The sequence below is a fragment of the Uloborus diversus genome, chromosome 2, assembly GCF_026930045.1.
Source record: "Uloborus diversus isolate 005 chromosome 2, Udiv.v.3.1, whole genome shotgun sequence".
In the NCBI taxonomy this organism is placed as follows: domain Eukaryota; kingdom Metazoa; phylum Arthropoda; class Arachnida; order Araneae; family Uloboridae; genus Uloborus; species Uloborus diversus.
The window spans coordinates 163754600-163779044 of record NC_072732.1 but is presented as its reverse complement, the minus strand read 5'-3'; the positions used below and the strand labels follow the sequence as shown (position 1 = coordinate 163779044).

Genomic DNA, 24445 nt, shown 5'->3' with positions numbered 1-24445 from the left:
CATCTCTTCTGAGGGTGTAAAAAACGATCCAGAAAAGGTATCTCCGGTCAAGAGTTGGAGTCGTCCCGAAAATATCCATCAGCTGCGAAGTTTCCTGGGGCTCTGCACGTACTACAGGAAGTTTGTGAAGGGTTTTTCCAACATTGCACAACCTTTGCATAAGCTGACGGAGAGCAAGCAAAAGTTTGAATGGTCCAAAGAATGCAAAGATGCATTTTTACGACTGAAGGAGGCTTTAACATCAACGCCTATCCTCGCCTATCCTCAGCCTGGAAAATCCTTCATCCTCAACACTGATGCGAGCCACGAGGGCATCGGAGCTGTTTTATCCCAAGAAATAGACGGTAATGAACATGTCATCGCTTACTGGAGCAAATGCTTATCAAAGCCAGAGCGAAATTACTGCGTAACCAGAAAGAAGTTACTGGCCATAGTGAAAGCTGTAGAACACTTCCATCATTACCTCTATGGCCGGAAATTTCTGCTTCGGACAGATCACGCCTTGTTAACTTGGCTTTTGAACTTCAAAAATCCGGAAGGCCAGATAGCCAGATGGATACAGCGGCTCCAGGAATATGACATGGAGATCAAGCATCGAAAAGGGTTATCTCACAGTAATGCTGACGCTTTACCAAGGAGACCCTGCCCTGAGAACTGCCACTATTGTTCCCGAATCGAGAAACAGTATGGAACGACTAGCCTCCTGCCTATCAGGTGACAGTGACTCCAACATCATCAGAACCTGATCCATGGAGTGACGACCAAGTTCGAAAAGATCAACTTGAAGACCCCGACATAAAACCAATTTTGGAGTTCATGGAGAGTGAAAGTCTGCGACCTAGCTGGCAGGACGTTTCCATCTTCAGTCCTGCAACAAAAAGATACTGAGCTTTATGGAACTCGCTCCATTTACGGAACGACGTGCTACACCGAAAATGGAAATCTGATGACGGCAAAACATCTAGGTGGCAGTTACTACTTCCCCGATCAAGGATTTCAGATGTTCTGAAAGAAATACATAGTAGTGCGACTGGAGGATATTTTGGTGTCTTGAAAACCCTCAATAAAGTTCGGGAGCGCTTCTTCTGGAGCAAGGCGAAGGATGACGTGGAGAAGCGGTGCCATTCTTGTGACGCCTGTGCTGCTCGTAAAGGACCAAAGAAAAGAAGCAGAGGGAAGCTACATCTGTACAACGTTGGAGCTCCTTTCGAACGAATTGGGATCGACATCCTGGGTCCTCTACCAAGAACTGCTTATGGGAACAAATACATTCTTGTTTCCATCGACTATTTCACCAAATGGCCCAAAGCATTTCGTATTTCAAATCAAGAGGCTACCACCGTAGCACACTCTAGTTCAACATTGGATCTCGAGATACGGAACACCTTTGCAGATTCATTCCGATCAAGGGAGGAATTTCATCTCTGCTGTGTTTAAGGGCCTATCTCAAATTCTCGGAATTGAGAAAACTAGGACAACACCACTACACCCACAATCGGACGGCATGGTGGAGAGATTTAACCGCACAATCATGAATAATCTCTCGCTTATGGTCTCCAGAAATCAACAGGATTGGGACAAGAAGCTACCTTTGTTCCTGCTGGCCTACCGCAGTGCTGTCCACGAGACTACTGGATATGTCCCATCTCAGATGCTCTTTGGACGAGAGCTTCGACTACCTTGTGATCTCGTCTTCAGTCGTCCTCCGGGTGCACCTTCATCGCCTGAGGAGTACATCCAGGATCTCCAGGCCCGGTTGGAAGACGTTCATAACTTCGCACGAGAGTGAATCAACATCGCAGCGGAGAAGATAAAGACCCGATACGACACAAGGTCTACTGGACATGAATTCAACGAAGGCGACAAGGTTTGGTTATGGAATCCCATCCGACGGAAAGGTCTTTCACCCAAATTGCAGTCGCATTGGGATGGACCATACAAAGTCCTTAACCGACTGAATGACGTCGTAGTGAGGATCCAAAAATCACCTAATGCAAATTCTAGGGTAGTACATTACTGATCGGTTAGCCCCATACTATGGCCATAGTTCATGAGTATTACGTAAACAACCATGGTTGATAACATATTAGTTGTAGATAATTTTTTTGCTTTTAATGTTTAGTAATATTTCTTGTTATTATTGTGTTTCCTATGCATTATTGGTTATTATTTAATGTGTGTATTTGTGAACTTGTGATAGAAGTTTGACACCCTTTCTGGGGATTGTACTGCCCGGGACGTGCAGTCCTTAGGAAGGGAGCAATGTTACAAATTCTGTAAATAGTAATTAATGTAGTAACGTAACCTGTTAATAGTTTCCCATAATGAATATACAGCCCCTATACATTCGACTGAAGTGTACGGGCCACCTATTCTTTTTTTTTCATTGATAAAATTTGTGAATGAAATAAGAAAGTAGAACGGTGTAGCATTTTCTGGAATAGTTGAGAGATCTCTTTCGGTGTGTATAGAAGCCGTTACGCAGGATAAAAAGTTCAGTTTCGATTGAGAATTTGTACTGAGAGTGTATTAGCTCTGTTTATTGCGAGGCATTTCGCTGTGTTGTTTTTCGTATTTGGAAGTAAATACGTGTGTAACCGTTGAGTTTACGGTGTTGTGTGATATTTGCTTAATTGCTGATGATTAATTTAGCAGTTGTTGACGCTATTTCCTGTACATAGTGTAAATAAATTTCCTGTGTTTTCCTCAAGAATTGTTTCTTTATTTCAAGAAAGTTGGAAGTCGCATTGGATCCGTTACAGTATTCTTAGGCGTTTTTTGTAGTCCTGGATCGTACTTGCTGAGGATGGAAAAGCCCATTATTTGGCGATTCATATGCGTCTATTATAGCAATGTTTTCCTGAATTAGGAAGATGTTATCGAACAATATGAATGGAGCCTTTGTAATCTGAAACAAGATAGTGAGACTAAGAATGAAGCAATCCACAAGAAATAGAGAGTATGGTTGTGAGAAAAAAAAATGAGGTCAAAAGTATAAACAAGTGAAAATAATGTTAAAAAATTACTTTTTAAAAATCAAAAATATTTTGAAAACTCTAAAATACCAGCTCCATGTGAAAAGTTATTAATTGTTGCATTGGTCTTAAGAACAACAAATAATAATAATAACATCATAGAGAGATAAATCAATGTAGCCCTAGAAGAGTGGTGATTGGAACCATGGAAAGTGCTTCTGTAAAAACATTTAGAGCTGTAATTTTGAAGAGGAAAAGGGTCAGCTGCAACCTCAGCACAGAGTACAGATAGTTTTAGTGTCTCAACTTCATTTTCCTTGAGTATGGATACAGATAGCAATGATGATGTCAAAATCCTCCACAATGAAAAATAGCCTGCTTTCAATCAGTGGCGTGTGGATCAATATTTTTTAGGGGATTAGTTGGTTACGGTAAATTACGATAAACAAAAGTAAAAAGATATATAGATAGATAATACATATACACAAAATATGTACCATAACTGCTGAAAAATACTCCCCTAAAGTTTTCCCGAAATAAATATTTTCTTATGCTGAGCTTTGATAACATTAAAACTATTTGATGGATTAGTAGCTGAACACATAAGGAAAAAAAATCTTTATTACTTACATTCAGCAAATTCATTTCCTTTTTCTGCTTTGTTAATCTTTAAATATCCCAACAATCTTTTTTTTTTGTTAAGCTATTTATAAATCAAATTAATTTTTCTCTCTCCAATAGCAATAAATTTTTCTATCACAGCGTTGTAAAAGTAGTTTTCCTGCTGCAGCTCTTGTAGAAGACCTTTTTCAATCGATAACAAAGATAATCTGGACAACCTTTCTTCACTTTGAGAGTTCCATATGTATGTCTTTATCCGCTTTAGGGCTGAAAAACTTTGTTCATCACTCGCAGTGCTCACTGTAATTGTCGATGCAAGACAGCAGAACTTTTAAGTTTCCGGATAGGCTTCATCAGCTAAATCAGTCTCTCTTAAAAATTGATGGTTTCGACGATTGCTTTACCTGAAAAATCTGCTAACCTGTAGACTGCTACAAGTTCACTGCGTAGTTTGTCATAGCAGAATATGTCTCCTTAATTCTTTTTTTAGATAGTTAAAACTGTCCTCGGGAAATTTTGCTTTGAAAGCAGGGTTCGTACGCCCTTGAAAAACCTTGAAAAGTGCTTGAAAAAAAAAAGTTCATTTTCAAGTGCTTGAAAACCTTGAAAAAGTTTTAAAACCTTGAAAAAGTTTCTTAGTGCTTAAATTCTCTCAAAAATCAACGAATTGTGCTTAGAAGTTTTAAAAAAGTATTTCACCAATGCAATTTTCTGAACATGTGTTCAGTATGCAACATCGCGAAAAATTGCTTCCGTGTTTGGGATTTCAATCCTTTTGCATCTTGTAAATATTTTGATGTTTTTTACAACCGAAAGATATTTTGACATATGGTACCTTAGATTAGTTTATCTTTTGTTTAATTTCATTAATTAACAAAGAAATTAATTTGGAAACCATGACAACATTGAACTTACTCGGGTTTCGCGGAAAATTGCTCTTGTGTTTGAAATTTCAATCTTTTTGCATCCTGCAAATATTTAAACATTTTGGCTAATCAAATGTTAGTTTCGCATATGCTACCTTAGATTAGTATATTTTTTGTTTAATTTTAATAAAAAACAAATAAATTTATTTCATGGGAAACATGCCACGTCGAACGAGCACAGACTTTGCGAAAAATTGCTTCTCGTGTTTGAAATTTCAATCTTTTTGCATCTTGCAAATATTTAAATATATTCACTAATCGGATGTTATTTTCATATTTGCTACCGTAGATTAGCATATTTTATGTTTAATTTCAGTAAAATATAAGTTTATTTTATGGGAAACATGACAACATTAAACTTAATTCGTGAAAATTTGCTTCCCTTGTTTGAGATTTCAATCCCTTTGCATTTTGTAAATATTTTTATGTTTTTGGCAATTAGTAGTTATTTTGACACTGCTACATCAGATTAGCTTATTTTATTTTTTATTTTAATAACTAAAGAGTTAAAGAATTTATTACCTCGGTCTTGTTTAATTATTTGCTTATTTATTTTTGCAATTTTGAATGATTATCTTTACCTAATTTTTGGTCATAACAGATTTAAAAAAAAAAAAAAATTAAATTTCAGCAGTTGAGCACCTAACAAATTAACTTAAAGTTTGTATTTTAAATATAAAGTTGACTTATAAATAAAATTATATAAATACATCATTTTTTTATGTCTGCTAAAATAAATGTGTATAACAGGGGTGGTTGTGTTATGATTATTCACATGAAATCCACTAGTGCTCGTTTTTATGCTTTTACCTCCCTATATATCCAATTTTCCCCTTTTCCTCAAATGTTCAAAATTACTACTTTATTAAGGTTGTGGGTACTTGGAGCTTACTGAAAGAGGCTTTAATCAGCAAAGGGGTAGATAGCTTAAGGAGGGTCATTCATCTTCATTTGGATCTACTAAATTGACCAGTACCAGCCTAGCTAGGCCCAGTGCCTGCTGCTGGTTATCAACAGGCACTGGGCATGGTATTTCTATGCAGAATATTTTGACTTAATAAACTATTTTATGAATTGTATGCATAGCAAAAGTTATTGTTGTACATATGTATATTCAAGTAACAGGGTCTTAGTTTTAAAAATTATTCCCCCCCCCCTTGCCCCATTTTGCTCTTTGAAACTTTCAGGTAATTTTTTATGAACTCACAAATTACAATTACACCTGACTATTATTGCCTTTCTAAATTTAAATTCTAATTTCAACAATAACCCTTTTTTTTCCCAAAATAAAACTACTTTTGTCATAATATATGTCAACTTCTTGTGAATCTTTTGAATTTCGAAACATGGCTCTATAAATCTGAACTTGCACATGTATTGTCTATTGCAAGTTTATCAATGAAAGCTGAATAGGCTCAAGTTTACATTCAGAGTATTTATCACTGCTTAAGCTGCTTTTATATATTTTGAGGTGTAGAGACTGGACTGTGGACTTTCATCAACTTATCTTACTTCCTAATTTTTAAATTTACTCGAGGACAGTTGAAATGCCTTATTGGCTGAACAGCTAATAAATACATACAAATAATTGATTTGTATACTTATAAATGATTTGCAAACCTAATATTTTTAGAACTTAATAGTGCAAACTGAAATAACTTTCTGGTTAGTGTTTTTGTCTTAACCGCCCTCATATTGTAATAAACCACTTTATAGCTATTGGAAATAAATGTTGAAGCCGGGGGGGGGGGGGGGAGAGTGACTTCAAAAACTCCTCTCTGGCAATGCCATTGAACTTGGGTATTTTAGTTTCTTCCCATAAAAGTTAAAAGCACTTATGAAAGGTTTTTTTTTTTAAGTATTAATTTGCTGATTCTAGAAAATATACAAACCTCTGACTGCTGCAACCTTTGAAAAACCTCAAAATTAAACCTGTTGGTATCTGCTTCTCTTTATGACCAAACTTTTCAAACATTTTCAGAAAAACTTTCAACGCAGTAGATCTTTCATCAAAGCGTCTCTCGTTGTAGAAAAAGCAATTTTGTTTCCCTATACTTTTTTGTATTATTGCCTTATTTCTATGTGTTTGTAGTAAATGAAATCTGCATACAATATTTTTAGTACAAATTTATGATATTGCCTTGAAAACAAAATTTTTTACCTTGAAAAGTACTTGAAAAGTGCTTGAATTTTTTTCTGCCTAAAGGGTATGAACCCTGTGAAAGTCTGATACTTTTTGGAATTCAGCAGCTCTAAAAACTGTAATTCGTTCAGGTCTTGGAAAGGTGATTCCATCTGGCCAACAATCATGTCAATTACTTCATTATATACTCCAAAGTATTTTATTTTCAGATCCTGAAAATCATCTCATCGGCATCGTTTTTCTGGAGGCGCATTGAGTTCAGTAACTTTCTGGTACATCTCATCAAATTCATTTCGAAATTCTTTTAGAATGGATATTGTCTCTTTGACTTTTTCACAGCAAAATTAAATGTCCAGAGACTTATTTTGCAGGACATTAAACAACGTATTAGTTAGAGAAAATATCTTTATAAATACTTCAAGAAGAAAAGAAAAGTCAAATGTGTTTTAGAAGGATAGATAACCTGTGGCAGAAGCAATTGTGCTAGCATCCCATTTATCTACGTCACTAGAAACATACTGGAAAAAAGCCATTAATTCCAATTTGTTTTCGTAAACCATGTGCCAAATTCTAGAGTTGTAACTCCACCGGGTAGCTTCCACAGAAGGAAAATGCTTCTTTATGTCAGATTCTTGCAACGCATGTACATGTTTTGATGAGTGAACAAAAAATGAAGGGAATCCTTCTAACATCGTGGAAACACTTTGCACTCTTTAATGAAATTTACCATTTTTGACAACACTAAATTTAGTCTATATGCATATCAATAAGCAAATAGTACAGGGGGAAATTTTTCCTTCACAATTGACTGCAGCCCATTCAAATGTCCAACAAAGACTGAAGCTCTATCGTATGATTGGGCAACGAGCTTATTTTTTTCGCATTTGTAATTAGCTGAGATTTCAAATACTATTTCACTCAACGCACTTGAGGTACGGTCATCACTGACATCTTTGAAACCAATAAACCTTTATTTCCCCATCTCTCACATATCGTACAATGTGGAGAGCTGAGATATTTTCACGTCAGTTGCTTCATCAAGCATTATTGAAAAAAAAGGCGCTGAGTCCATTTCTTACTTAATTTTGTCCCACATAACATCTGCAATACATTGAATCAGATCATGCTGAATGCGATTTGAGGTGCCTTTGAAAACCTTAGCATTCTGCAAGTGACTTCCAGCTTTGCATCATATTTAGATATCAGTTTTGATACTTCAACGCAATTGTCTTTATTAAGAGACTCTAGATGTTCATCGTGGCCTCTAAACGATAACTCCTGTCTTGCCAGAAGGCATGTTACATTTATCAAGCGTTTCATAATTTCCCTATTATTATCAACTTCAGTGTTATGCTTCAAAGTTGATGAGCGACATTGCTCACTAAGATGAAAATCTATTCGAGTTTTACCAAAAGTTTTCAACTGAGTAATGGCTTGGTAGTGTCCTTGGGTTTTCTCGTGGCGAATCGTTGCCTTGTGAAAATTGCTCATATCTGAAAATCCATTGGCATTCCAGACGCCTTTATTCCTTTTCAAAAAGAACGCAGGGCCAGCAAAATAATTTTTTTCTTGACTTACAAGCAGTCAGCCATTTAACAGTCTCAAAGTAATCTTTCTTAAAATACCGATTGTAATTTTTTATCTTCGTAGATATTGCTAGGTCAGGAGTAGGCCTGCTCTGTGAAATTATTTGAGCTTTCTCATGGAAAGTCAAACTCCGAACGAACGTTTTGCGAGAAACGTCCAGCACGCAGCAATTCTCTTCCGAGCTCCGGGGCAGTCTGTTCTGTTGCGCTTGCTCCTCAACTACGTCCAGTTGAGGATTTGTTTTTTCGACCGAGTCCCCTTCCATTACAAAAAAAAAAAAACAATGGATGCAGGAAAATAACAGACGAGTGAATTTATTGTTTCCTGAAACTCACATAGAAATCTGTACACTAGGTACAGAAACAAAAATTTATCCTTTGGTTTAAAAAATGAGTGAAATAAGCTTTTGAGCGAACGCCAAGGATCTAACAAAGCTTTATGAGATCTGGGGAACAGGTTCTTAAGAGCGAGTCCCTCGGACAAGTCCATTTAAGACATTGCACTTCTCTGGTCGCACACAGGGGAGAAAGGGAGGGAGGAGCAGTAAAAGAAGTAGCGCTTTCTAAGAAACTTGTTTTTCTGCTCACGTTTTTTCTTAATAAATTATTCTGCAAAGTAATTTTTTGAAGGGGCAAATATTTAAGGGACCAGCCTAGTCCCTCTGGTACATGGGCGGCACGCCACTGCGTTCAATGTATAATAGCTCAACTTTGCCAGCTTCAATCTCTTTTTCATTATACTATTAGAATGGGCAGTTTCCCTATCATTTGTTTGTTTGTTTTTTTTTTTTTTCCTCAGTGCTCTTTTAGATAAGGGTTTTAAAAAGAGGGTAAAAAAAACTTCCGTTCTCAAGAAAAGCTCTATCTACAATGCGTAGCAGGAAGTGATTGCCATGAAAATGGGTTTATAGTGGTTTACAACTATCACTAGTCAGAAATAGTTTCTTTAAACAAAGTATGATAATCGTTTTTAAACTAAATATGATAGAAACAGAAATGTATCTTGTTTGGGGACACAAATACAACAAGAGGACTTGAACAGTTTTTAAAATCGCTCTCGGTCATTTTCATTAGTCAGCAGGTCCATGTGATTCAGTAGATAGGGTAACTTTCTTTCACAAAGACAGCCGGCTTGATCTTTAGCTTGAGAACGATTGCTAAAATTTTGTAGTGATAATGATGGTAGCAGACGAAGGTAAGCTCTTCATATTGTATCCTCGTTTGATAATTATGTGAACTTCAAGAAAAATATAAGCACAAGATTTAAAGCTCTTTAAATCTTATGGGTACCTTTAATGCATAATTAATTACTTGGACAGCAATATCATGGAATTGTATTTAAGTTATCAGTAAGCCATCTTATTTGTGGTTCAAAGAAAACCAAGAATAAAAGAGTTGTTTTGAGTCTTTAGGGCAGTGTTATCCAAATTTTTAGTTCCCTGAGGGTCGATCAAACTTGAGTGGAGAAATGTGAGAGCTAGAGACAGACATTCCAGAAAAAAAAGCATATTTTATTAAAGTTTTATTGAAATTTATATATTTTCAATTTTTTATATACTTTTTCCAAGAGGTTTAATGCTACATCATTTTAGAGCTGAGAAATCACTGTAAATCGCTGCTTTCCTGATACGTTGTTGATCAATGTTGGCTAAGTTTTTCATGAATCTCCATTATAGGAGCATAAAGATTGTTAGGTGCTGCTGATGTAAACTTTAAAAGAAAATCTATATAGTAGTACATGAAAACTTAAATCAGTCAGGGCAAACGATTTTTGTCCAAATGTTAAATTAAAATATTTTTCTACTAAAAAGGGCAAAGGACAGCAAAAATGAATTGGTGGGCCACAGGTTGGCACTGACCGTGACATTAAAATTTCAGTCCTCTTTCCCTCCATTATTTAAATAAAAAGATACATGTTTGTAAAAAAAGAATTTAGCCGAGTTTTGATAGTGGGTTAATGTATGAAAAAGTTGGTTAAACCCTGGTATAAGTGTAATAGGATTGAATAGTGTTTATTCTATTCAGTGGATTTAACTGCAATAATTCACTGATCTCTAAATTCTTACGTTATTTTGCTACAAGATATGAACAATGAACTGATATTTTTTTTGCTGTACAAAGTGATGAATATCTTATAAATTTTATTTTTGTATTTTATTGTAGGAAATTTTTGATTATGATGTAGACAGTGATGATGAATGGGATGAGGGAGGACCTGGTGAAAGTTTATCTGGAACTGAGGTAGGTGTGCTGTTTCTTAGATTCAGTTTTTGAATAGTTTCATACAAATTCATATTAATTATTTTGTGATTCTGAGGACTTTGTGTGAGTTATTTGCACTTTGATATAAAATGCGGATTGTACTAAAATTCCTGTCTAAACCTTATCATAAATCATATTAGTGGGAAAGAAACTGGAAAAAACAGCATTAAATTTTAATCATATTAACATACTATCTACTATCCCAGCAATGTGCAAACTTCGGTGTCTATTGATTCAAAATTAACGAAAGTATAAAGTATGAGTAAGGAAAGAATAATACACGTGCAGGACAATTCATATTGCAATTTTATATCACTAGTACACACTTAAGGCCCTGGTCCTCATTCCATAAAACATCTATTAAAGTGATTTAGTTAATACAATTCACGACATTGCCTCAATACTTTGAATTTGATTTCTATGCTCATCTTCAATTGCAGTTAAAGCTGAAAAAAGTGTATGAATTGTTCAATTGATTATATATTTGTTTTCATTTATTTGCTACTTTCAGTCTTGTGGACTGAAAATTGGTTATCTGCGTAGCCGCTTCAATCAGTTCCCCGAATAACCGGAGCTACTGCATATTTAGAGATAATTTTTCTAAATGTTTCAATCTTATGTTGAAACTTAAGTGGGTCAAAATTTTAATTTTCATGTTAGTAAAGAATTTTTTAGGCAATATCTCTGGAAAAATTAAATTTTATGCTTTAGTCTTTACTTTTTTTTTACTTTGTGTCATTTTATTGTTATTTTTTTCTTTTTCACAGTCAGGGGAAAGAGTTTCAAGAAAAAAGGATTTCCTTTTGTGAAAGAAAGTAGCAAAATTATTCCACTATTCAACTTTTTTGTGTATTCTCAGTTTTAAAACTTTATATTTGATGGCCTGCTTTTATCCATCAAAATTCTTAATCCTTTGTTTCACTACATTTCAAAATTTAATGAAATGTGATATGTCCACATGAGCATTAATAATGTATATGGGCAGTTCTCAAAAGGTGGGAACAAAAAAGTTAACTTTGAGCAATTGGGTCATTCCATGTCAAGTGATCCAAAGTTTTTTCCCTCACCTTTTTGTATTTCTTTGAAATTTGGCTCATCGATTGTACCCTTTGAGGTAATCAAAAGTCCAAATTTTTAGATTTTTATCTCTATTATTTTTTTATTTATGACACTTTGATCTTTCGAAAAACCCGCTTTTTTTCATGGATGCTTGAACATAAAATGGACGATAACTCAGCACCAAATATAGATAGAAAGATTTGGTAAAAAGCATTTTAAAGTACATTAGTTGCTGTTTAATGGGATATGCAACATGACTAATTTCAAAAAAATTAATTTTAAAAAAATGAAATTTAAATTTTAAATTTATATTTCTCAGAAAAGGTATATTGAATTTTTTTAAAAAAATTCTCAAAAATTTGTGTGTATTTTATCTTTATTTGTGCAAATTTTCAAGTTGGGATCTCAATGGGATCATATTTTTATGAATTTTTAAATAAAATTTGACTTATGAAATAATGACATTTTTCAGATTCTAACTAGTTAAATATGGGGTTCTTTTACTGGGGATGGTCTAGTAAGTAGTAATTGATCATGACTATGCTTGAAATGAACTGACATGACTTTGTAGATTAGTACCCCCACCCCCTCCGCCACACAACCACTTTTTATCTTTTTTTTTTTCAAAACTGTATTTAAAAAAAAGCCGGCACGTAAGAGTTATAACCATAATAAACTGGGACGCACGCTGCTAAACATCAGTAGTGACTAAAGCTTATAAATGGGGGGGGGGGGTCATAAAAAATAAAAGTCAGAAAAACTGAACTCATTTGCAGCTTTTTTTTCTTTCGGAAAGTGAGACGGTAGGGGGAGGGGGGCAATCTGGAATGAAACATAAGAACATGGAAGGTTATGCTCAAATTAGCAAAATTTGTTTGATATATAACTGCTTTTAATATATGTATAAATAGATCTCGCTGCATTGCTCTCGTTTACAAGTGAAATTAAAAGAAAACTAGCATTAAAGAAAAGAAAAAACAGCTGCACTCCAAATGTTGTTGAAAGAGTTTTATGTGGACAGACATATGACCTGATACTTAGATTTATTTTTAGTTTGGTGTAAAAAGAATGAAACAACACGGGGGGAAACACTCCTATTTTGCTGTGATCTTGGGGAAAACTATTTCTTTCCTCCATCCAAATTTGAAAGTTGGTGCAGAGGTAAGGGACGAAATGAATCATAACTTTCCTTATCAGATAGTGAAATAATCAAGTACACTTTGTGAAGTTCGGACTGAAAAAGAAACACTTGGTCTGAAAAAAAAAGCATCAGGTGAAGCGTGATACTAGTATAGTGTTAATCGTATGTGTGAGTGAATGTGAGGGGGGGGGGGGGTAATGTACTTTGTCTTGCTTTAAAGAAGAACATTTACCAACTTTTATTATGTTTTCTATTCATTTTGTTTTATTCTATTTATTTATTTATTTTTTACATTTTAAAAATAGTTTTGGAAAAAAATAATAAAAGTGGTGGCCCGGGGGAAGGGGTCTTTTTCTTACTTTAAAGAAGAATATTTACCAATTTTTAATAAGTTTACTATTCATTTTTTTTATTCATTTATTTATTTTTTACATTTTGAAAATAGTTTTGAAAAAATAAATAAAAGTGGTGGTGCGTGGGGGGGGGGGGGGGGGTGCTTGCCAATTTACAAATTCACGTCAGCTCATTTCAAGCATATTTATGATCAATTACTACTTACTAGACCATCCCCAGTGAGAGAACCCCATATATAACTAGTTGGAATCTGAAAAATGTCATTATTTCATAAGTCAAATTTTATTTAAAAATTCATAAAAATATGATCCCATTGAGATCCCAACTTGAAACTTTGCACAAATGAAAATAAAATACACACAAATTTTTGAGAATTTTTTAAAAAAAATTCATTATACCTTTTTTGAAAAATTTAAATTTAAAATTTAAATTTCATTTTTTAAAAATTAAATTTTTTTTGAAATTAGTCATGTTGCATATCCCATTAAACAGCAACTAATGTACTTTAAAATGCTTTTTACCAAATCTTTCTATTTATATTTGATGCTGAGTTATCGTCCATTTTATGTTCAAGCATCCATGAAAAAAAGCGGGTTTTTCGAAAAATCAAAGTGTCATAAATAAAAAAATAATAGAGATAAAAATCTAAAAATTTGGACTTTTGATTACCTCAAAGGGTACAATCGATGAGCCAAATTTCAAAGAAATACAAAAGGGTGAGGGGAAAAAATTTCCCAAATTTTGGATCACTTGACATGGAATGACCCAATTTCAAAAATTTTCGAATTTGATATCAATTTTGCTTTTATTCTATAGTATGCATACCTAGAACACACTATATGAACATGAAAAGACAGCAGGTATTTGTAAAAATTGTTAATTAGCAAATTAAATTAACAATCTGTAGGTAACACATTTTGGACATTGTTGTCCTGTAGGTAATGGATTTTGGACATCATCATAATGTAAGTTTCACCATTTTTGACAACTGTTAATCTGATTTTTAACTTTTCCAATGAAAATTTTATTTACTACTATTTGGATTTTGCAATTTCATGATAAAGAGGATATTAATGAAGTACTTGAATGGCTATACATACTGCTCTTTACATATAATAAAGTTTTGGAATGATTTTGAAGAAGTTGATGAAAGGTAGAAAAAAGCTTCATGGAAATAATTATACAAACTTGTAGTTTGATTTATTGGGACAAATAAGGAATGAAAATAGAGACAAATAAATACGACATATATATTTTTAAAGGAAAAATAAACAAAATATGCTTTAAGAAAGAATATAAAAAGTGACATCAGTTTTAATAATGGATATTTTTTCTAATGTCATAAGAATTAAAACGATGTCTAAAAAAAATTATTGAAAAAAGAAATTCGTATTTCTATTTGGAGATTGTTAAATTATGTGGTTAAAAGAAAGAAGAGAAGAAAATATTCTAAAATAATAAAAGCGGCGGGCAAAAAAAAAAAAAAAATTGCTAGCGCAGGTGATAAAGGCGCCAAAACTGGTGCAGCTGACGATTAACTACATTTGTCAAACTGGAATCTCCCTCTGGTAACCTTTAGCTTACTGTATACTGTGTTGTCGCTAACGGAGGTTTGCTTCGCGATTTTCGCGCAAAATGGCTTTCGTTCGATCATAACCAGCCATGTTTCTACTGTAATTTATGTATTGTTCAATGTGTAACGTATTAATTATACAAAATACCAATGGATTAAAGAAGATAACATCATAATAATCTTTTTTATTGATGTTAGAAGACAGTGGATTATAAAAAAAGTGTAAATAAACGGACAGAATTATCGGCGTCAAGATCGTAACGCCATTTGGACATCTCACTTGTATGTTTAAGAAAAATTATTTTTCTTCTAAGATACTGCATAAAAGCTTCTGAAAACACTTTTAAACAATTAAAAACTGATTCTGAGGATCGATAAATACCTTTAAAACGAAAACATCATATACTTAGTTCTCAAATAATAGCATTGTAAAGATCGTAACTTTTGGACATGCATCAACTTTCAAACTTACTTTTTTCTAAAATCCTTTACAAAGTAAATAATCTGTCTTTACTTTTGTTATTTGTGTAAAATATTAACGAAAAACTAATCAATGTAAGATTCATGCCTTTAAATTTTTTTTTTTTTGAAACGTATGGAAATAATTAAAAAAAAATTTTTAATGGTACATTTGCTCAGTTAACGTTTTGGTATGTCCAAAATTGTGCCATTTAGCAAAGAAAATATTTTTTAAGGGCATTTGAAGAGCTTTTTTTCCATAATTTATGTCAATTCTTGTCTCTTTACAGCATTATAATTTACCTCAAAAATTTTAGAGTTAATTAAATTTAAAGTTATTTGGTGTTGAATCTTCAAAGTTGAAGTCTGTGTTTGCTCCCACCTTTTGAGAACTGCCCATATGGAACTTGATGAATCTTTTGTGCTGGGGTGTGCCTGCCCAGACAATATTCCAGGATGGAATCCAACATTTTTTGAGTTCCACCATCTTGCCCCCTGAATTTTAGCCCTTGAAGTTTTTTCTTCTTACAAGATGTTTTAATGTGAAACATTTAGTGTTGCCATGCATTTCTTCCTTTGAGCTCATTTCATGCCTGAAAATTTTATAAATACTAAAATGCCCTCCACCTTTCACCCCCCCCCCCAACTTACTCCTATCACTGAAAATAAGCTTCTCTGACTATACTATTTTATTTATTTTTAAATTTATGAGTAAACCCTTAGTGTACTTTGAGTTTTACTGCTTGAAATTTTATCTTACTCTTATGGGTAGCGAGTTATCCTTTGTTGTCATTTATAAGTTGCTCATTTTTTTGCTTCACAATTTTCAGAATGAAGATGAAAGTGAAGATGACTATGAAGTGGATAATGAGTTTTTTGTTCCTCATGGTTATCTATCAGAAGAGGAAAATGAAGATGATGAAGACGAGGTGAGACATTCTAAATTTATTATATAAAAGTTTGCCATTCTGTATTAGTTTTTATTTTTAAGCTTCAAAATTGAATATCAATATTTCATACCCTGCAGTTATTAGTTTTAGTTATAATTTTCCCCCCTGTTTAATGTTTAACTTATTATAAAAGCATCAAAATTGGCATGATTTAAGGGAATGCATTATTGATGAAATATAAAAGATTTAGACTTCTATGTCTCTGAAAGTTTTTCATAATTTATTTTTTTATATTGAGTTTAAACTTTTGAAAGTAATGTTTGTGAAACAAACCTCTGAATTTAAATTTCCAACCGCTAACATATTAATATCGTGCTTGTGTGTAGCACATAAAGAGATGTGCAAATTTCCTGACGCAAAGGTTTTACATTATGCAGGTCCTGAAAAATTTAAAAAGTGAAAAAAAAAATAATTTTTTACTTTCCAGATTGTCCTTAATTTATAAGTGCTTAATTTTTTCTTCTGTACTTCCCCTGTAAAATATATGAATGCTGTAGGGGCCTGATCAGTAAAGCATCTCTTGACTAGAGGGTCCTTATTTCAACATCAGCCGGTCGAGGGTCCTCAGTTGTTGCTGATAGTGACTCGGGTACATTAAATACACTGGTGTGCAAAAATTAAGGACAAGACGGTTTTTTCAATATAACTTTGTACAAAAGCTTTCCAAATCAACACATTTAATACCATAAGGTCCCCAATACGTAACGACATGTGTAATGTAAGCAACACTTACTAAAAGAGAAATCAGAGGGATAAAAAGAAGCTTTATTGAAACAGTAGCATGGAGCGCAATGCAACTGAAGGCCGAAACATCCCTGTGATGGGTGTCCAGCAAGAAACATCCGGTCTTTAGTAGGAGATATGATCTCCCCCGACTGCTAGGCAGATTTCACAGCGTCTGCCCATGCCGAGAATGAGGGTGTCAATGAGTTGTTGAGGCATTGCTGCCCATTCGTCTTGCAGCGCCAATTGAAGCTCCCGAATCGTTACTGGTGGTAAGGTACGAGCTGCCAATCTAGCCTAGAAAATCCCATACATGCTCGATGGGATTGAGATCCGGAGATCGTGCCGGCCAATAAATACGTTCAATATCCTCACTCTCTAAGAGCTGTTCGGCAGCTACTGTGCGATGACATGGTGCATTGTCGTCCATGAAAAGGAACTGCGGACCCATAGCGCCTCTAAAAAGACGCACATATGGAAGAAGAATCTCGTTACAATAACGGGTCCCGTTGACTGAACCTGTGTCGAAGATGTGAAGGTCTGTACGACTACCAATCATGATGCCTCCCCAAACGAGAACACCACGACCTCCATACCTGTCCCTTTCAATGATGTTTGAGGGATGATTGCGACTTCCCCGCTCTCTCCAGATGAGTATGCAATGAGAATCGCTACTCAGACTGAATCTGCTCTCATCTGTAAAGAGTACTCGTCCCCATTCATTGTCTCTCCAATTCCGGTGTTCCCGGCACCACAGAGAACGCCTTCTCCGATGGGCAGGCGTTAGAGGTACACACCGTATAGGGCATCGTGCAAACAGACCACCACCGTGCAGTCTTCTGGCCACAGCAAAACGCGATATCGGTCGTCCAGTCGCCTGTGTCGTGTGTCTAGCGATTTCTCCCGCTTGCCGCCTGTTTCTTCTGGCCTGCAAGACAATATACCGGTCATCTGCGGGTGTGGTTCCTCGTGGACGACCACTACTAAACCCACGGATAGCTCTTCCTGTAGTTTGAAATTGTCTCCAAAGTCGTGAAACGATGCTGTGAGCAATTCCGAACTCTGCAGACACACTTGTCACACTGCGGCCTTCCTCCAACTTCCCAATGATTCAACCTCGGGTAAAAGCATCCAGATGTCGTCTAACAGATTGATTATTCGCCATTTCTTGCTGAAGCGGCAACTCGGTGTGATTTTGACTGCTATACGGCGTGCAATCTCTTTGCCAGAAATACTGATCTTACACCGACAACATGCTTTATACTACTCAGACACTCCCCCATTACGTCTGACGGCATATCTGCGCATGTGCTACGGTACATCACCTTACTTAATCTCCTGATTGGTCTTTCTGTCCGCTCTGCCTCTTCGTTCAGCTGATATACTAATTTTTCGACTTCATCCTTAATTTTTGCACACCAGTGTATGTTGTAGCCAAAGTGCTCACAAGTTCACATTCCAAATCAATACCTCTTAGAGTGCTGGATCAAAGGTTGCTGGGCACCTGCTCTGGATTTTAAAATAGGGCTTTCTTCATGACCCCTAATGGGTTAAACTATATGTAGTGCTAGGTACAGAGGACTTTGGAAAGTAAAAGGCGTACTAAGTTTGATTCTTTTTGTGTGGAATGAAGTCAAATGCTATTATTTGATAGTTGCTAAGTACAAACTAGTGTAAAGAACATGTAACCTTTAAAATTTATACGGACATCAGAAAATACATTTTATACATTGCTATATGCAATTTTTTATTTTCTTTTAAATAAAGGTATAATCCATGTCACATTTCACTTAGACTCTTTTGTAAAACTTTTTTGAATGAAAAGCATAGGAATGCCATTTAAAAGTTTATCACTCACATCCCTGACTCTACATACATGCCCTAGTTTCTATGTAGGATTTGACTTTGAGGCCAAACTTCATGGAGGAAAACTTGCATGATAGCAAACTTTTTTTCTGAATTAAAGTATTGTTTTGAAATTAAAAGAGCTAGATAAAAGTCGGTTAAATTTTCAAAGTTTTAAAATTTGTGCCACACTTGCTAATGCATTTGAACATCATTACTTCTTTTATTGATAGTCAAAGTATAATTATAAATATTAATTTCACATTTGATTTTCAAATTTTAATTGATTTTGAAGTTCAAACATGATTTTTTTGTAGGAGGGAGAACTTTTATTTTGCTTACCCATGTAATTCACTTTCTGTATTTCTGTAGTTCCATTTAATGTCCAGTTGTAATTTGCTTTTGTAAATAATTTTGTTTTGTGTTGGCAAAAGGATTGTTTTTATTTAAGCTAACCCTATTTTAAATTTAAAAATAAACTAACTTTTCACACACTTTTATGCATTCATATATATATATATATATATATATATTTAATTAAAACAGGAAACAAATGACCCCGAAAAGAAAAAAGCACTGTTGAAAATAAAGCTTCAAGAATTTGAGATGGAAAGGAAACAGAAAACTACCGAACTAAAGCCTGTCATACTTGGTTGCTTCTTTGCTCATGATGATTCTTTTCAAGACAGTGGTCTTTACAAGCTGTTGCAAGCATACGAAGCTCAGTTCATTCTTGAGGGCTCGATTCCTACGTCATTCACGATTCAGAAAGTAAAACCAAAATCTGATACATCACCTAGCACTTCAGATAGTGCAAATGCAGTCAAGAAAAAAATTCAGTATGTTCCTGAAAAAGGTGAGTCCATTGCTACTGTAATAGAATTAAGTTTATTGTTCTTAAAGCTGAAATTGCATAAATTACCTGATCCAACTGTTTTTTAAGAAAACTTGGGTTATGTGGGAAGACTTACTTTTTTAGATAGTATACTTATTTGATGCATACTTTTCCCCATTATGATTAACAAAGGTTTCCTTTTGTACAACTGTGTGTTAAGTAACTTATATATGCTCAGTTTTATTTTACATAATAGGGAGGTTCGTCCCCTGGGTCAAGTGAATGCCGCCTGTGGTGGGTCACAATTGATAATTTTAATGATTTTTACCCCTGAATGCCTGGCCCCTTATAGTTTAGAGGGCCGTGACAGGAGGAAATAGCTTTCCCTGGATGTTCTACATCCAACAGTACTAGTATTAACCTAGTAGACATTGCCAGTCTGGAGGAGATACACACTAAAACTAATATAAATTAATAATATAGTTTATGCAGTTTTATCATACTGTATAAAGAATCACAATATTTTTTCCAAGGAAATTTTATGTAATACAAGTAGTTTGACCTTAAATGAGGGATACAATTTTTTTATCATTTCAAAAATTTTGACTCGGAAGGAAACAAAATCAAAAGAATGGTTCAAAGAAGGAAGTAAATAATCTGAATAGGTTAAGTCTGGGAGAAGTTCAGATAAATTAATTTCTTTACTTAATTCATATTATACAGGGCCTGTACGCTCCACGAAAGCCTAAAAGTGTCAGAATATTCATTTTGTCCTCAAAAAATCAGGGATTTTGCAAATTTGATTTTCAAACCTGGAAATCAGAAGAAATTACCTGGAAAATTGTACGGACACACGTCTGCTTGTCCGCTTCAGCGCATGAAAATTGGAAGAGCTATAAGTAACCAAAGAAAAGCTTCTTCATGTTACCACATCTCTCACTTTAAACCTCTGACTCTGATGAGATCGTGGCATTCTCAGTCATTGGCTGCATTGTGATAGCTGGATTGGATATCAGATTCCGAGACAAGAAGTGCACTGGGAGAGATTTCTGCACGATTTTGTGCAGATTTAAGGGCAGACTTTATTAGTGGTAGATTTTATTATTAAGGGCAGATTTTATTAATTAAGGGCAAATTTTTTGTGCAGATTTTATTAATCACAGTAGTGACTTGCCCAGATTAGGGACCCTCGGGAAGTTGCAACCTTTTTTATTTAATTCCAAAGTAACAGAATAGAGGATTTAGAAAATTCTCTTGAGAATTTAGGTTGCAACTTCCCGAGGATCCCTAATCTTGACAAATCACTACTGTAATAGGAACAAGGGACCCTTGGGTGTGATGTGATGCAGATTTAGGGAAGCTGCTGGGAAGAAAGGACGTTGTTGCTGTTAGTGTTTCATTTGGTGCCGGTTATGGTTTGTGAAGCTTGTGTAATTTGTGTGTGTAAATTCTCGAGAAAAACAACATTCAATTTAGAATGGTCAGCTGGAAAGCTGAATCCATAGCGCGCTGAAACGATTTTACCAGTTGCTGATGATCCACACAAGGCCCATTGTAATCTTGTAATTTTTGTCAAAGGATTTTTTCCTGAGCAGCATGGGATGATAAGTCATGCGATGAGTAAAAAACATTGGTCTTTCATTGATAACAGAAATAAGCAAATTTCTGTGCAGGTACTGTTTGATCCCAAATCAAACAAAACCTCTTGTGTTTCTTCCCAAGTATCTGGTACACAAAACAAAAGCACCTAAGGCCCTAGGGTAAGAAATTGTTCTGAAGAAAGATGTGCTTATTGCCGAAGTTTTATGGGCAGTAAAAATGTCTCTTTTATCATGTAACAACTTTGAAGATGCTGCTTTATATTTCATATCATGTTCCCAGACAGCAATATAGCCAAAAATATGTTTGAGAAGCTAAATAATGGCTTATTATGTTTGGATTAGCTCCATCTCTTCTCTCCTTGTTGCCGAAAGATATTTCTTCAATAAGTTTTGTTCATTGGCAAGGCATTGAATACTTGTCAAAATGAACAAATGGACATAATAATTAGATACTTTTCAGAAGATTATAATCAAACTAAAGTATGTTATTTAAATTCGGTTTTATGGCTACTGCTAAAGACTTTAACGAAACATTTTTGAAGGAACAACCGAACTAAACCTACAAAATATTTTTAAACTTTTATATCCATACACCAACCTTAAATTTTTGGCAAGAATTCTCAACTTAAATAGCGCAAATGTTTTGTCCTGTTGGACTTGGATACTTGCAGTTTTTAATTCAAACATAATATCTTCTTGACACTGTCTTCTGTTGGTTTGGATCAAGAATATAAGAGAGATGAGTTTTGTAATTGCTAATACTTCATTTCAATTTAGGATTGATTTGACTAAATGCTATGTCCAAAACTATTTTTTTTCCTTCCAAATAAGATTGTAAAGATAAGTATTTCCTGAGATGCATATTTTTTCTTCTCTGCTCCCGGTGGTGTTAATAGTTACCTATATTTTTATCTTTTTGAATGATGTGCTTTTTTTTTCTAAGTTAAAAATCATATTTAGCTAGTCTGGAATTTCCTAAAAAACCTGGAAATGTCAGAGAATTTCATTTCTGGAACAGAGTATGAACCCTGTTAATGATCACATTAAAGAGAAAAACTGCCCCTCATTACTTAATGATGAAAAACAAATAATTTTTAAATGAAGCAATGTGATATGCTATATGACTTTATTTCCAAAGCAATCATAATTCTTCAGTATATCAGTATATTGATTCATATTTTCCCTTTTTACTATTGCAGGGTAGCCACGCCACTTGGTAAAACGGAGAAAATAGAGGAAATTCAAAAATCAACAACAAAAAAAAGAGGGGGGTGGTTCAAAGAGTTTTGAAAATTTCCTGACAAACCTGGAATGTGCAGGGAATTTATTTTATTATTCTTATTTTCAAGTTGAAGTTGTAAAAATCAGTTTCCAAATTGAAAAAAAAGAAACTTAAATGAAATAAAATGTTTTCGTTTCTGGTTGGTCTGATTAAGAAGCCATTTGGCCTTTACCAGACCTAGTGTGCTCCCCAACAAGACAGCATTCTTTCATGTGCCACCATTAAGGCACTGATGCATGAGACAAGTAGTTTTGACACCCAATTACTACTAGATGGAGGCACTTGGGCACTCTTAGATGCGAAACTGCATTAGGAATTTAATTTTGCCTTGGAAATTCGAAGCAAAACGAAAATCCAAAGGATCTGTTGCATCCCCCATAATTATACAACATGGGCGCTTAAGATTTTCTTCATCTCAAAAATCCACAGACTGGACACCTCATGTCAAAGCGTAGAAGGCCAGTGCCTTGCTATAATGCCACAAACCAGCTGAATAGAATAAAATAAAAAGTAATAATTTTCCTTTTTTTTGTATAAGTAAATATTAAACTGTCAATCATAAAACCAAAATTTTTTTCTGTTTTATTTGACAAATCTTGAATTTTATGCAAATTTAATTTAGAGAGCATGAAATTGGTGATGAATATTTATTGTTCAGCTTAACTTTTGCATTTTTTATATTTTAAGGTTCAAGTAATAAATGGTAAAGAGAAATGTTTTTTTTTTTAAATTAAATGAGTTCAATCACTATGATATTATTTCAATTATAATGAAATATTTTTTGTTCCCCATTGTTTTAATTTTTTCCCCCATGTGATGAAACTATCAGGATATTAATGTTCTTTTTCTTATATCAGTGTTCACTCATTTGTAATGCTGCATATTCATACAGGGAGAACACAGGGAATTTTTCTACATAATTCAGTAGCAACCCTGATTTTTTATAGAAAATAAGTTATTTATTTTTAAGTATTAAGTTCCACTTTCAATGCTTGCATTTGCAAAACCAAAAATAGGAGCCCTCCACCCCCCCCCCCCCTTTTTTTATTTGAAAAAAAAATGTTTTAAATTATGAAACAATATTAATGCCATGTTTAACCTTAATGTTTTCTTTCCTTAGCTATGCCAGACTTGATTCGTTTGGTGCACGGAAATCCTAAAAATCGTTCATTTTTGGTACAAGAATTCCAGAACTTTTGGGCAGAACAGAATGGTGATAGTATAAATGAACGAATAACCACAATTCCACCAACAACAGAAGCTGAAAAGGTTGGAGAAACACCATCTGAAAACTGTGTCACAGATCTAAATCAGATTTCAAAGCGACAGTTAAGTTTAACTATTAAAAAGATATCTGCATATGGAAAATGTCCAGATGCATCATACAAGAAGTTTTGCTGGTGGGTTCACGATGATGTTAGAAAAAAATATGGTTTAACTGATGTTCCAGTTCCAAATCAATGGAATTATTCTGTGAAGAAGGATTCTGAGGACTTGAGTGCTGCAAAATCGAATTCTGTATCTATAAAAGGTTTTCTAGTAACATAGGCTATTAAATTTCATTTATGTTATTTAAATATTAACAATTTCATTAGTTTTGTGTATTTTACATGTCAACCATAATTTTATATTTTAGCAAAACAATTTCGTAGTATGAAAATAGCTATAAAATAAAAGCATTACAACTTCTATTTTATAGCCAAAATTATTGACTTCAAAAAGAATAGGCTGCTGCTTTTTTTTTTTTTTTTTTTTGAATTTGAGAGGAAACTCAATCTTAGTAAAGCTTGTTATGTGTTCGTGTGTACACACAGGTAGAAATATTATGTTATCTGCTTTGAATATTTTGACTTGCTTGCTGCTTTGTGCCAATTTGTCATATTTCATCTGTTACAAAATTTTAGACTGCTCAAATTATTGTAATTTATTTTTTTATAACAGGATAGCTACACAACTAAAAAATTGTGGTAAGTCTAAATTATTGGGAGTATAAAATCATTTAAGACTTTTGTGGTAACTGAAGATATAGTATAACCCTGAGTCAACGATTGTCAAGGAACTGGAAAAAGTTATCGCTAGATCAAAGATATCCTTAAATCCAGGAGCATAG

At 34.2% G+C, this 24445-nt stretch overlaps 1 protein-coding gene across 1 annotated transcript in view; it reads left to right on the top strand.

The window, feature by feature from the left end:
- The window catches only part of LOC129217468 (chromatin assembly factor 1 subunit A-like), a 61082-nt gene extending 37183 nt beyond the window's left edge, over nt 1-23899 (top strand). Inside the window, 4 exon segments of the mRNA XM_054851772.1 lie at nt 10415-10492; nt 15930-16028; nt 19164-19473; nt 23456-23899. Coding sequence (XP_054707747.1) covers nt 10415-10492; nt 15930-16028; nt 19164-19473; nt 23456-23883 — 915 coding nt within the window. The 3' untranslated portion in view covers nt 23884-23899.
- The last annotated feature ends 546 nt before the right edge of the window (nt 23900-24445 follow it).